Source organism: Paroedura picta, chromosome 15, assembly GCF_049243985.1.
Source record: "Paroedura picta isolate Pp20150507F chromosome 15, Ppicta_v3.0, whole genome shotgun sequence".
NCBI lineage: Eukaryota > Metazoa > Chordata > Lepidosauria > Squamata > Gekkonidae > Paroedura > Paroedura picta.
The window spans coordinates 17,358,950-17,371,541 of NC_135383.1; the positions used below are offsets into that span (position 1 = coordinate 17,358,950).

The 12,592-nt window shown below is 50.4% G+C and overlaps 1 protein-coding gene across 1 annotated transcript; it reads left to right on the plus strand.

Annotated features, from left to right (window-relative positions):
- The first annotated feature begins 4,625 nt into the window (after window positions 1–4,625).
- On the plus strand, window positions 4,626–12,165 carry CRYBA1 (crystallin beta A1). The gene is made up of 6 exons (XM_077312688.1): window positions 4,626–4,697; window positions 5,767–5,831; window positions 6,266–6,384; window positions 7,265–7,406; window positions 9,274–9,416; window positions 11,889–12,165. The coding sequence occupies exons 1-6, from the start codon at window positions 4,673–4,675 to the stop codon at window positions 12,034–12,036; spliced, it is 642 nt and encodes a 213-aa protein (XP_077168803.1). The 5' UTR covers window positions 4,626–4,672; the 3' UTR covers window positions 12,037–12,165.
- The last annotated feature ends 427 nt before the right edge of the window (window positions 12,166–12,592 follow it).

Consider the following 12,592-nt stretch of genomic DNA (forward strand, 5'->3'; position numbering starts at 1 on the left):
AGCAAAATCTTCTTGGGTGGCCTCTCTTCCAAATTGCGACCCTGCTTAGCTTCTGAGATTGGGCTGTCCCATGCTGCCTTTCCTCCCTTTGGGCCAGCAATAGCAGCCACTTCTAATGGCAAATGACACAGGATCTGAAATCCGTTTTGTTGAAAGAAGGGGGTTGTAACAGGCCAATCCATGTCCAACATGTCTCAGAGTAATAGCACAAAATGGAGTCCAATGGCACCTTTAAGATAACAAAGATTTATTCAAGGCATCGGCTTTCGAGTGCATTAGACTCTAAAGGTGTTATTGGACTCCGTTTTTTTTTTTTTGTGCTACTTCAGACCAACACAGCTGCCCACTGGAATCTATCCAGAGTAATAGTAGCAACTGTTGCTGTTGGGTTTTTTTATGTATTAGATGTCAAAAAAGGTCCAAAAATACAGGTGGAAAACCACTGGAATATGTTTCAAGATAGGTGAGGATATTAGATCTAAATGATATTTGGAGATGATGCCCTTGGAAAGAAGGAGATTATACCTTCTACTCAGTCGGACATCAGATATATTCAAGTATTGAAATGTGCTGGATTTCAAAAACTCTCACCTTAAAAATGAAAAGGGCAGAAGTTTTGCCAAGAACACTAGCAGATCACAATCTAACAGAGGGTTTCTTTTGTTTATCTATTTATTTTGTTTATCAACAACACAAAACGACAGTTTGGGAAGCTAGCAAAGCCTATATTTGAGGAGGACTGATAAAAATTGCAGCTAACAGCAAAAAAAGAACAAAAAGTCTTTTAATGACCAGCAGAAGAAAGTAGAGCAAGAATATTAAAAGGAATTGGAAGAGATAAATAAGCTGAAAAGTCAATTAGATCAAATAGAGGTGGAAGATATGCAAAGAAAGATTAAAATGTTAAAAAAGACACTTTGAAAATGCAACTGAACCTGGTAGATACCTGGCATACTATTTAGAGAGATGGCGGATTAATTAGTTCTATAGGAATTAATCTATTATAACGTTCCAACACAGATATCTCCAGGATTTCTATGATAACTTTTGTCTTGCAATGTTTCTCGGTTGAGAGTACAAATGGATTAATTGTTGAGTTCTCTCCTATGAACTGACCAGCAAACCAGACAGAAAACCTCCAGAGGGTTTCTCTTTTATTGATAAAACAAACAATTCTCTTTATTAGACAAGAGGTTAGAAAATACAAGCAAGTGAAAGTTAACCCTTAGAGCTGCTTCAAAAGCAAAGTCCCAAATGTATTCCTAAGAATTCCTCAATTGTAAGTGAAATTTAAAGCAAACCAGCTGTCAGGTTTTTTTTTTTTGTCTTCAACAGCTTTTAGGAATGTGGCTGTCAATCCAAAAGACGGACCCACAGAAATCTCACCTAATCCTGAGAGCTGAATCCAGATAAATCCCGTTTTACTATCGCATCAATACAGTTTTTAATAGAAATTTAGCAGCCATATCTTAGGCTGAATCTCTCCTGACTAAAACACAGGATCAACATCGAGATAAATGATTGGTTCCTAACGCCTGCTGCTGTAATCAAACAGGTACATCTAAGAATATGTCCAATACGTGCTCATTATCTTTGAAAAAGCAAGATGAGGAGCCCAAATTTAACTTAAGACGGCAATAACTTAAATGTTTTGGACACCGTTTTAATCAGCTGTCAAAAGACAAAAGAAAAGCCTTATGCAATCAGAGTTTGCCAAGGGCAAAACATGGTACGAGCTTGCACAACAGGAAAACATGCATGATTAGCAAGAAAAACGTTGATATAATCAAAATACTACTACAGGTTGACCTTGGAGGTCAGGCTATTGTGTGGGACAGTGCCTAGGCCAGGGGTAGTCAAACTGCGGCCCTCCAGATGTCCATGAACTACAATTCCCAGAAGCCCCTGCCAGCATTCGCTGGCAGGGGCTCATGGGAATTATGGTCCATGAACATCTGGAGGGCAGCAGTTAGACTACCTCTGGCCTAGGAAGGAGCAGAACCAGGCAGACCTGTAGGGGTGGCAAATGGGGCCCAGTGATCCTAGAGTTGACCATACAGAAAGCAGCTGTAGCCAAGCCCTGGTCTAGGAGCTCTGGGCCACAGGGACTGGCCCAGTGGCCAACAGTTGCCCAGGCCCACCAGCCATTGGCCCCAACTCTCTCATCAGGCCTTGGGCTTTATCAGCGATCGCTGGAAGCCTGCCCTCCAGAGTGGTTCAGAGCGGAGGACGATGGGGACAGGGACGGTGGGAGCCCTTTGTTGAATTTCCTGCCGCTCATTGGCGAAGAACAAAAGAGTCACTCAGGCAACCCCTAAAGTGCTGAGCAGGCAGCCCCCCCTCCCGCCTCCCGCCACCCGCCACCCGTCACGGCTGTTGCATTACCTTGGAGCGGAAGCCCCAGTCCAGGCATGAGGCCCAGTGCTCCTGTTTCCAAGCAAGGCCCTCCCCCAACCCCCCGCCCCCCAATCAGGGAGAGAGGCCTGCCAGCTTCCGCTGCACCTGTGGGAATGCAAGGTTAGGGTGGAGTCTAGGTGGCAACCCCACTTTTCCCCACAGGTTGCCCTGCAGAGGGGATTCTGCTAAGGCAGGCTGAATGACTCCAGCCTGTTGAAGCCGACAGGCTTGGCCTGAACTAGCTGCACAGGCTTTGCACAACGGCTTCCTTCTTCCACAGCTGCCACGCTGGCAGGAGTTCCGGCACAGCTGGATGTGGGGAGGAGAGAGAGCAAGAAGACACCACGTTTTCACAGCATCTGTGTAGGAAGCAAACAAGGGCATGAGCAGAGCCAAGCCGATTCTGGCCCCGCAGTGCGACCGCATGCTCTGCCTCGTGCCGGTCGGTCCCCAGATCCCAAGTGTTTTTTTCTCTTCTCAAGGTTTCTTCCTTTTCCCTTCTTAAGCCTCTCCCTGATACCTGTCAGAGAGAAGCCAAACTTCTTCTGGCTTATGCCCAGGCAGGTAGAGATGTGCTCTCTCTCATGGGCCTTGATTGGATTAACACTCCTAAGCCAGGCCAAAGCAGAAGGGAGCAGGGCAGGTGAACGGCACGGTGGACCGAGAAAGCAGAGAACCTGTCTCATTCTTCCCTAGCTAGGACAAGCTGAAGGAAACCTGCCTTTTGTCTCCTCCCGTCACTCTCTGCTGCTTCTTGCTTCTACTCAGAAGCCTACAGGTGGGAAGAGTTCAGTGAGAACCAAAAGCTTGCCTATTGAGCACATATGAGAGTAGCCATGTCCTTCCTGGCCACAGGTGAGGGGTGTGGGGGAGATTACAGCTGCCAGATTCAGGTTGGGAAACTGCTGGAGATTTGCAGGCGGCACCAGGGGAGGACAGGGCCCTTGTGGGGCGCTATGCTATACAATCCACCCTCCAAAGTGGCTGTTTTCTCCAGGGGAACCAATCTCTGTAGTCTGGCGACAAGCTTTGATTCCTACACACACACACACACAAGGTTCGCACCAACACAGCAGCTGCTGTTGATCCCCTCTCTTTTCATCTTGGATTTCTTCTGGATATGGCCACCCCTTGCCGTTCTACTTTTCACTGCAGCACAAAAACCAGAATCGCATCAGGAGCTGCATTTCCCAACCTGGACTTTTGTTGAGGCCTCTTATTTGCTAAGGCCATGAGCCTCATAGAGGGCTCTCAGACCCCCTCTCCCAGGCCACCAGCAGGAGATGGAGGGAGGTGGAGTTGCCAGATCTAGGTGGGATATTTGGGGACAGAGCCTGGAGAAGACAGGGACATTTGTGGGGGTGCAATGCTATGGAAGAAGCCTTCACAACCAACATTTTGTGAAATTCTGGGGTTTTTTGATGGGCCTAGAGGGGTTTCCCGGGTGGGTGGGAATTAATTTTTTATATCTTTATTAAATTTCTTAAACATTTATCGGGTAACGTTGACCTGCCTTGTCCAATAGCCTAGAGGAGGTGCTTCCCAACTATATTCTGAATGATCGCACCACTTCTGGGGGTTCTCAAAGCATAGAGAATGTTTCAGGGGGGTTCTCAGCAGTAAAAAAAATTGAGAAAGGCTGCCATAGAGTCTGTCCTCCAAAGCAGCCATTTCTGCAGTGGAATTGATCTCTATAGAGATCAATTCCCCTGCAGAGAGATAAGAGCTGTCATTTTGGGGCATCCCCAGGCACCCCCTGGAAGTGGCATCCCTAACCTCACACAAACCGAACCCAGAGTCTCTTGGACCACATGGCCCTCCCTTCTCCCCCTCACCTTTGTCTGTTGCCTTGGGCACCTTCAACCCCAAGAGTGACAGCCCCACGAAGCAGGGATTACTCTCTGTGCTCAGGTTACTCAACTTTGTTAAGGTCCCAAACCATCAATTGCAGCCTTATTTTGCCAGGGTACATATGCGCTGAACACTGCCGGAGCTCTCCTCCCCTCCACAAACACATACACTATGGGGGAGCCAGCTAGGCATTCCACTAGGAACATAACTGTCTCGTTGGAGTGGGGCGGGGCAGGGGGGGCATCTGTTTTCCGCCAGGAATGCAACTTGGACTGCGGAGGCGAGTGGCTCAAATCTCCAGGGATCAAGCGACACACAATGGCAGAGAATGCATTGTGCTGACCGCAGCCGAAACTCTGCCCGGGCATGTTGGGACACCGGCCCTATATAAACAAATGGAGCCGGCCCCGGTAGCGAGTGGCCCATGGAGGAACTGTCAGCTGGACGAGGTGAGTCACCCCAAGGAGATGTGCTTCTGTCCTGTGACCCCTGTAGGGATGCCAGCCTCCAGGGGGGACCCTGGAACAACAGCTCATCTTCACACTACAAGGGTCTTATTTCCCTGGAGAGAATGGATGCTTTTGCAGGGTGGACTCTGTGGCATGATACCCTACTGGGTTCCCTGTCCTCCCCAGGCTCCATCCCCCAGCCTCCAGGAGTTGCCCCACCAGGATCTGGCAATCCTAACCCCCACATCCCTCCCAGGGACCAGGAAGGACTTAGCATCCACAGCCTGGATTAATTCTGGAGGCTTTCAAAGCAGACCTCCCATGGCAGACACGTCAGCCAATAGCTACCCCAGAGGCAGCAGCACTGAGTGAGTCTAGCGACAGGGCCAGGCAAGGGAAGGCTACATTCGGAAGCAAAGCTCCTGTCTGCATCACCCGTATCTGCTTCGCCTCAGGCAGCTGGCTCCGCAATCCCCCTTTTCCTGCACAGCCAGCAGTTTTCTAATGCCAAAACAAATTTTCGAAGAAACACAGGAGGCGTTTGAAACTAGCCATTTAGGTTTCGGCTTGGCAATCCCCCCTCGGCCCCTGAGCGTCAGGAGTCAAATCGTTCTGCTGAAATTCAGCAGCTGCACTTACATTGCTGGTCAGATGCTAGGGATCCTGCATAATTGCTCTGTGTGTGTGGGGCTATTCGGTACCGAATACCTGCACACACACTCATTGGATCAAAGATCAGTCCTGACACTCAGAGAACTTTTGAGAATAGGTTCCCCTCTGGTGCTGGCGACCCTGGACCCCTGTGGTACGGTCTGGGTCCCTGGAAATGGTTTCTAGGAACAGAGGTGCAAAAACTTGATCACACAACCTCCGTCAAAGGTATCCCCATCCCTTTGGTGCCTCACCCAGTTGCTTTGTTCTTGTTCCCTGTGGATCTCCGTGGTCTAGCACTGCCCTCTCCTGGGGAGTTTCGTGCTTGTCGATCATAGACGCAGAAATTCTCCGAGGCAGCGCAAGATCCAAACAGTTTGAAGGCGACTTGATTGTCGTTCTTTTCCCTTCTTCACAGAAACCATCTTTGCAGCCAAGATGGCTCAAACAAACCCCCAAGCTTCGCAGTTTGGACCAGGGAAGGTAAGTTTCTTCCGTTCTTTACTCTGGGGAGAAAAAGTCTTGGGGCATCTCGGAGGACAATACATTCAAGCGGGTGGCCGTGTGGGTCTGAAGTCGCACCATAACAGTTGAGTCCAAGGGCACCTTTAAGGCCAAGAAAGATTTATTCAAGGCATGAGCTTTAGCAGGCATGCGCACTTCCTCAGACAATGGAACAAGGATCATACCTTGTAGTCGCAAGGCTCCTTCTTTTGTTTGAATGCACAGTGACCATACCGTCGGAAGAAAAAAACTGACCTGGGCCCAGAAGGTTCTCTGCCCAAATACAGCTGAAGCTGGGCAGGGAAATGGGGTTTGGCAGGGATCGGCCAGCAAAGTCAGCTGCCAAAGTCATGAGGAATTTCTCATGCGCTTGCCATCTTTGATTAGTGGGACTTTGGCCCGTTGCCTTTCAGATCACGGTCTACGACCAAGAGAACTTCCAGGGGAAACGGATGGAATTCACCACCTCTTGTCCCAGCATCACAGAGAGCAGCTTTGACAATGTCCGCTCACTCAGGGTGGAGAATGGAGCGTGAGTACGGGAACCCCCCTCCCTAGCCAGGCCAGGCCCCCAGGGATGAGCAAGGGGCAGGTTGGGGCTATGGAAAGATGGGAGCCAACGAGAAGATAGTCCCTAACTGGTCACTCAAACTGCACCTGCCCTGTGGCATTCCGAATTCTGTGGGCTTCCAAACGCTGTATGTTTAATCCAGGTGGCTGATTGGGCTCAAAGCCTCCTAGCCTTCTGCAGTTCTCTTAGCATTCAGCTGCCTGAGCCCACTGTGACATCACAGTAGCCAGGCCAATGGCAGCCAGAGAAGCCCTAACTCCTCCCAAATCATACACAGCAGCTCGACCATTGACTTCGGGATGATTTCGTGTTGACCCTGAACACGGTAGTGTCCGCCAATTTAAAGGTGATATTTTAAAAGCTACACTGTGCTTTCCCTCCCTAAACCTTCTGAGGCAGAAGATGTTTCAACTCAGGGGTAATCAACCTGTGGTCCTCCAGATGTTCATGGACTACAATTTCAAACGCTGGCAGGGGCTCATGGGAATTGTAGTCCATGGACATTTGGAGAACCACAGGTTGACTACCCCTATTTCAACTAATATTTAGAGTAAACTGATGACTTCAGCACTCAGAGTGTTCGCTGCACTTTACATATGCTGACTTATGCTCTTGCCACCCGATAAATGTTTAACAATTTTTAAAAATACATTAAAATAATTAATTTCTCCCACCCATTCTGGAAACCCTTCCAGGGCCATCAGCAAAACCCGGGTTTCAGGAAACCTTGGATGAGAAAGTCCAGCCTAGACAGAGAGAGTAAAGCAACTGTGGCTGCTGAGCTGTGAGGGGGAAGCCCCAATGTAGCATCCAGAGCCACAATGCCTGCCTTTTCTTGCAGCTGGCTTGGCTACGAGCACACTGGCTTCAGCGGGCAACAGTTCGTCCTGGAGCGAGGCGAGTACCCTCGATGGGAGGCCTGGAGCGGAAGCAACGCTTACCACGTAGATCGGCTGATGTCCTTCCGCCCCATCAGCTCAGCGGTAAGCCCCTCATTGGCTCTCTGACTCCTTCTCAAAACGCCTTGCGAGAAAAAAATTATAGGCCTGGTAAAAGAGTATTGACAATGAACTAGACGCAGGGGAGGCCAAACTGTGGCTCTCCACATATGAGAAGGAAGTCGTGTGTGGGTGTGGGTTTGGGTGGGTGGGTGAATGGCCTCCCAAACACCTATCAGCTGTTCTGACCAAGCAGTAATAATATCAGGGCTCTCTCAGCCCCACCTTCCTCACTGGGTAACAGTTGTAGGGAGGGGAAAGCAAAGGTGGATGTAAGCTTTCAGACTCCTTCAGGGAGAGAAAAGCAGCATATAAAAACCAACTCTTCTTCTTCTATATTGGCTCCGTACCCATCCCCATAGCCAAAGATTTTTTCCTGGGGAAGCAATTTTTTTAGGGGGCAGCAACCTGCAGCACTCTGTGGCATCATGGCAGTAGCAGCAGAGCCTGGCAGTAGCCATGCCAGGCACCCACTGCCCACTGCCCTGTCTGCACTCATTGGCGCCCAGCTTGCACCCACATGCACACCAGCACTACCCCCACCCCACACCCTACCTGCCCGGCCCTGCCACCAGCTCCCACTGCAATTGCTCGCTCACCACTGCCGTCACCAGGATGCTAGTGGTCAGACGCTGAGTGAGCAGGGCAAATTTCAGGAGGAGCGCCGACCCTGCCAGCCCCACCTCCACCCCATAGCTACAGGTCTGTCTATCCCAAACCATCCCCTGATCAACCAATCAAAAGTGAGGCATTCTGACTCCTGCACCATAATAAACCAGACTTATGGAAAACCTCGGGAAGAGAAGCACTTCCTTGGTAACAGTAACTAAGCATCAACGCCACTGCTTGGCAGGCTGCACAGGGGCCTACGCTCTCTGTCACTTCTCTTCTCTCGCAGGAATGCGGTCCCCTCCCGTTTGCCTCATAACTGCACAGTCCTTAATATTAAGCTTTACCTTTTTGAGCACAGCGGTATTCTTTACATTTTTTCCCCCACACACAGGAGTTCAGCTATTTGTCGACATAACAACCCAGAATTCTATCTGAGGATGAAGGTTTGAAGACAAGTGGACATTTCCAGGGAGATTTTGGTGTAACTTTTATCAGGATTCCACCAATCCAGGGTGAAGAGAGATGAAGCTCTGTCTTCATTACTTAGCTAGGTCCTCTCTGTCACTATCAAAAGAAGCACATGATGGGTTTGGGAGAGAAGCCCTGTGGCTGGAGAGAAAGATGTGAGTTTTTAGGGAGGGTTCCAAAGGCATCGGTGCATTGGTCTTTGGGCACCCCAAAATCGAGACAGAAGAAGAGACGAGGGAAGGTTCTTCTTGTTATCCACATAGCTCCAACCACATTAAAGTCCCCAGGAAGGTCTCTTGAAATCAGAAGAAGAGTTGATTTTATACCCCGCTTTTCTCTACCGGGAGTCTCAAAGCAGATTAACAGTCGCCTTCCCTTCCTCTCTCCACAACAGATACCCTTTGAGGTAGGTGGGGCTGAGAGAGCTCTGGCAGGAATGTTCTGTGAGAGCAGCGCTATCAGGACTGTGACTGGTCCAAGGTCACCCAGCCGGCTGCATGTGGAGGAGCGGGAAATCAAACCCATCCTGCCAGATGAGAAGCCACCCCTCTTAACCACTACCCAAGCCGGCTGGCACTGACACCTCATCCTGCCTTGGAATCCTTGATCAGTTACCCCAGAGGGGCTGAGAGAGGCACTCTGCCTACACTCTGGTCACCGTTGCCATTTCTCCACTCACCCCGTGCCTGCTAAAAGCGCAGGGGTGAGGCCCAGCTGCCCGTCTCAGGAGGGACAGGGCCTGATCCTGGGGTCTGTTCTTCTCCACCTGCAGAACCACAAAGAGTCCAAGATCATGCTGTTCGAGAAGGAAAACTTCATAGGGCACCAGTGGGAGGTGCAGGATGACTTCCCTTCCTTGCAAGCCATGGGCTGGGGCAACAGCGAAGTGGGCTCCATGAAAGTTCACTCTGGCGCGTAAGTAAGAGGCGCGGTCGGCCGGCAGCCGGGTTCAAAGCCTGGCTCGGTCCTCAGAGACCCACTGGGGGTTGGCAAAGGGGTAGAACCCACTTCCCTGGCCCTCACAAGCACCGGAGAGGTGTGAACGTCCCGGGCAGCCCCCCAGGACATGTTGACACTTTTAGGAGCAGTCAAAGCCCCCAGGGGCAAAAAGGACCAAGGCCACAGGTGGATTGGTCAGCTGCCCAGGACACCACACGCCTTTTGCAATGCTGAAAATGCCAGAGGGGTAGTCATGTTGGCCTTGTCCAGCAGGTCTTGTTGTACCTTCAAGTCTCACTGATGTATTGAGGCTTTTGTGGGATGCCGCCCACATGGCCTCCGTTCTGGTGGGGCTGTCCTGAGTATCTATCTAAACTTGAAATTGCTCACAGTGCCATACATGCTTCTCGTTGTCCCTGCCCCATTGATCCTCAGAAAAACCCAGTGAAGTAGGTCAAGCTGAGAGAGACTGACTGGCCCAATGTATTTCACAGCTGAACTGGAATCAGGGTCTTCCCAGCCAGTCCGTTGGACTGCTGCACCGACCCAATTCCCACCAGCCAGAACATCTTTTTCCTGATAGATTCAGGTGGGTAGCCATGTTGGTCTGGAGCAGCAGGACACAGTTCGAGTCCAGGGGCACCTTTAAGACCAACCAAGTTTTATTCAAGGTGCTAAGCGGCAGGCAGAAGGGCTCCTGCTGAGCCGGGCCGCCTGGGCTGGTGTGGCACTGCAGAGGGCAGCCAGTCTTCCCCACTCCCTGGCAGCCAGGAGGCATGTGAGTGGGTGGCCCAGTCATGGGAGCTGGGTTGCCAGGGCCAATGTAGCACATAGACTGCAGCCAGCCGGCCAGCCTCCCCCCACCCCATCCCCAGCTTACCTGCTGGTGGCCCTTCCTTCTCCGAAATGTCCAGAAGCAGCAGAAAGGAGGACAGGGAAGTCCCACAGTTGGTCTTCTCTCTATTGAATACCTGTCCCCCACCGAAGGTCAACCCAAGAGGGTTTTAACCAGTGTGTCATCTGCACACAGCCCAGGTTGTATTAAGACGACAACTAGAGATAAGCATTTGTGTTCAGGCAAACTTCTTCAGATCTTCTGGTGCTCCTCCTGTGGACCAGATGCACCCACCCACACGGAGTTCAGCCAGAAAGAGATTTATTTACCAACAAGGATGTGCCATAAGTTGGGACGGGATTCTATAAGCAGGAGGGGCACTAGAGATTTTAGGAAGCCATTTTTGTTCCCCTGCCACAGGTTTTCTGAAAAACAGCTCACTCCAGACCCCAGATTTTTCCCATGGGCGTTTTAAGAAGTGCCACAAGGTATACGGGACTCAAGGCTAACATTGAGGCCCTCAGGCTTAATGGTCTCATTGACATTATGCCTGACCTATCACTTATGTATATCACAAATCAGAAGTCCTGAGGCACCTTCATGACCAAGTACTTATTCTCGTATGACCGTTTGCGCCTCGGCTCTTCCTCAGATGCAATGAAAGAAAATCATGAACGCTAGTCTGAGGAAGCTAACTCATGAAAGCCCATGCTGAAATATTTTGTCTTGGGCATGATTCAGCGATAGAGCATCTGCTTGATGCGCAAATGCCCCAGGCTCAATCTCCAGTTTAAAAAGCATCAGGTTAAGAGGTGATGTGAAAGACCTTCCTGCCTCTGAAGAGCTGCTGCCAACCTGGGTAGACGATACTCACCTTGGTGTACTCGGGGCCCTGATTCAGTAGAAAGCAGCACCATCTGTTCTTGTGGAAGGTGCCACTTTGCTACAAGAGACTCAAAACAGCTACCCCTCCGGAATAATCACAGAATATCTATGTAAAATACCTGACCAGCATGTGGGAGTCCCTGACTTGACTGGAGTGCTGTTCTGACATCCTAGATGTGGTTTGGAAGGGGTTTGCAGAGGAGATGGTGAAGAGCGCCGTCAACTCACAGCTGACTTCTGGCCCCCCTGTGGGGATGCTCAGAGATGGCTTACCATCGCCTGCCTCCACATCCCGACCCCAGTATCCCTTGGAGGTCTCCCATCCAAATACTAGCCAGGGCTGACCCTGCTTAGCTTCTGAGATCGGTGGTTAGTCCAAAGTCTCAATCAGAAGGCCAAAGTTATAAATCTCTCATTCCGCTTTTATTGGATATATTAATCTGTCAACTTTTCGGCAACCAGATGGATTAATATATCCAATAAAAGCGGAATGCAAGATTTATAACTTTGGCCTTCTGATTGAGACTTTGGACTAACTGCTGATACTGTGAAATCAGTGGTACATCTTAGCTTCTGAGATCTGACATGATCAGGGCAGCCTGGGCCATCCAGGTGAGGTCTTGGGGAAGATGGGCCAATTTGAAGGCTAAAAACCTCCGACTTAAGAGTCACGTCCAAAGAGTTCTTGGACAGAACTTTGTGTCTGACTGTTGTTCTTTCCCTGGCAGGTGGGTTTGCTACCAGTATCCTGGCTACCGTGGCTTCCAGTACATCCTGGAATCGGACCACCATGGGGGGGACTACAAGCACTGGCGGGAGTGGGGCTCCCATGCCCAGACGTCCCAGATCCAGTCCATCCGGCGCATCCAGCAGTAGCAATGCAAAGGAGCATCAGTCAGCATTGGAGGATTTCCCCTTGTCACACATGGCCTTCAGCTAACGGAACCACTTCTTCCTGGAACCTTCTTTGACACTCAGAGTCCAAATAAATGCCTTGGGAGAAAACAGGATACTCGAGGTATTTTTTTAATTAATCATGTTTGTAACGAGGGGGCCGGGACATGTCCCCGTGCATGATCCATTCCCACAACGTTGAGTCTGTGCTAGATTTGTAAGCATGGGCTGTTTCTGATGCATGCACACACCCTGCATCAGAATCCTGAACCAGGAGGCACTGTCTTGAGCCAGTCATTCACAAGGTTGGCGCAAGGATAAAATAAGAGGGAAGAGCCCGAGGATAAAAACGGAAGTGAGAGAGCTCGACAAAATGTGCCTCAGTCTGTACATTTCCTCGAGGTTGCCTCCCCGTCAGCTGCGCTTGGGCCCCTGCGGCTGCTACTTCTGCAAGTCCCTCCCCTGCCTGCCTGAAAGGTGCCTCAACCGCACTCCCCGAGCCACCCACAATCTGAGCGAGGAGGGAAACAGTAAAACC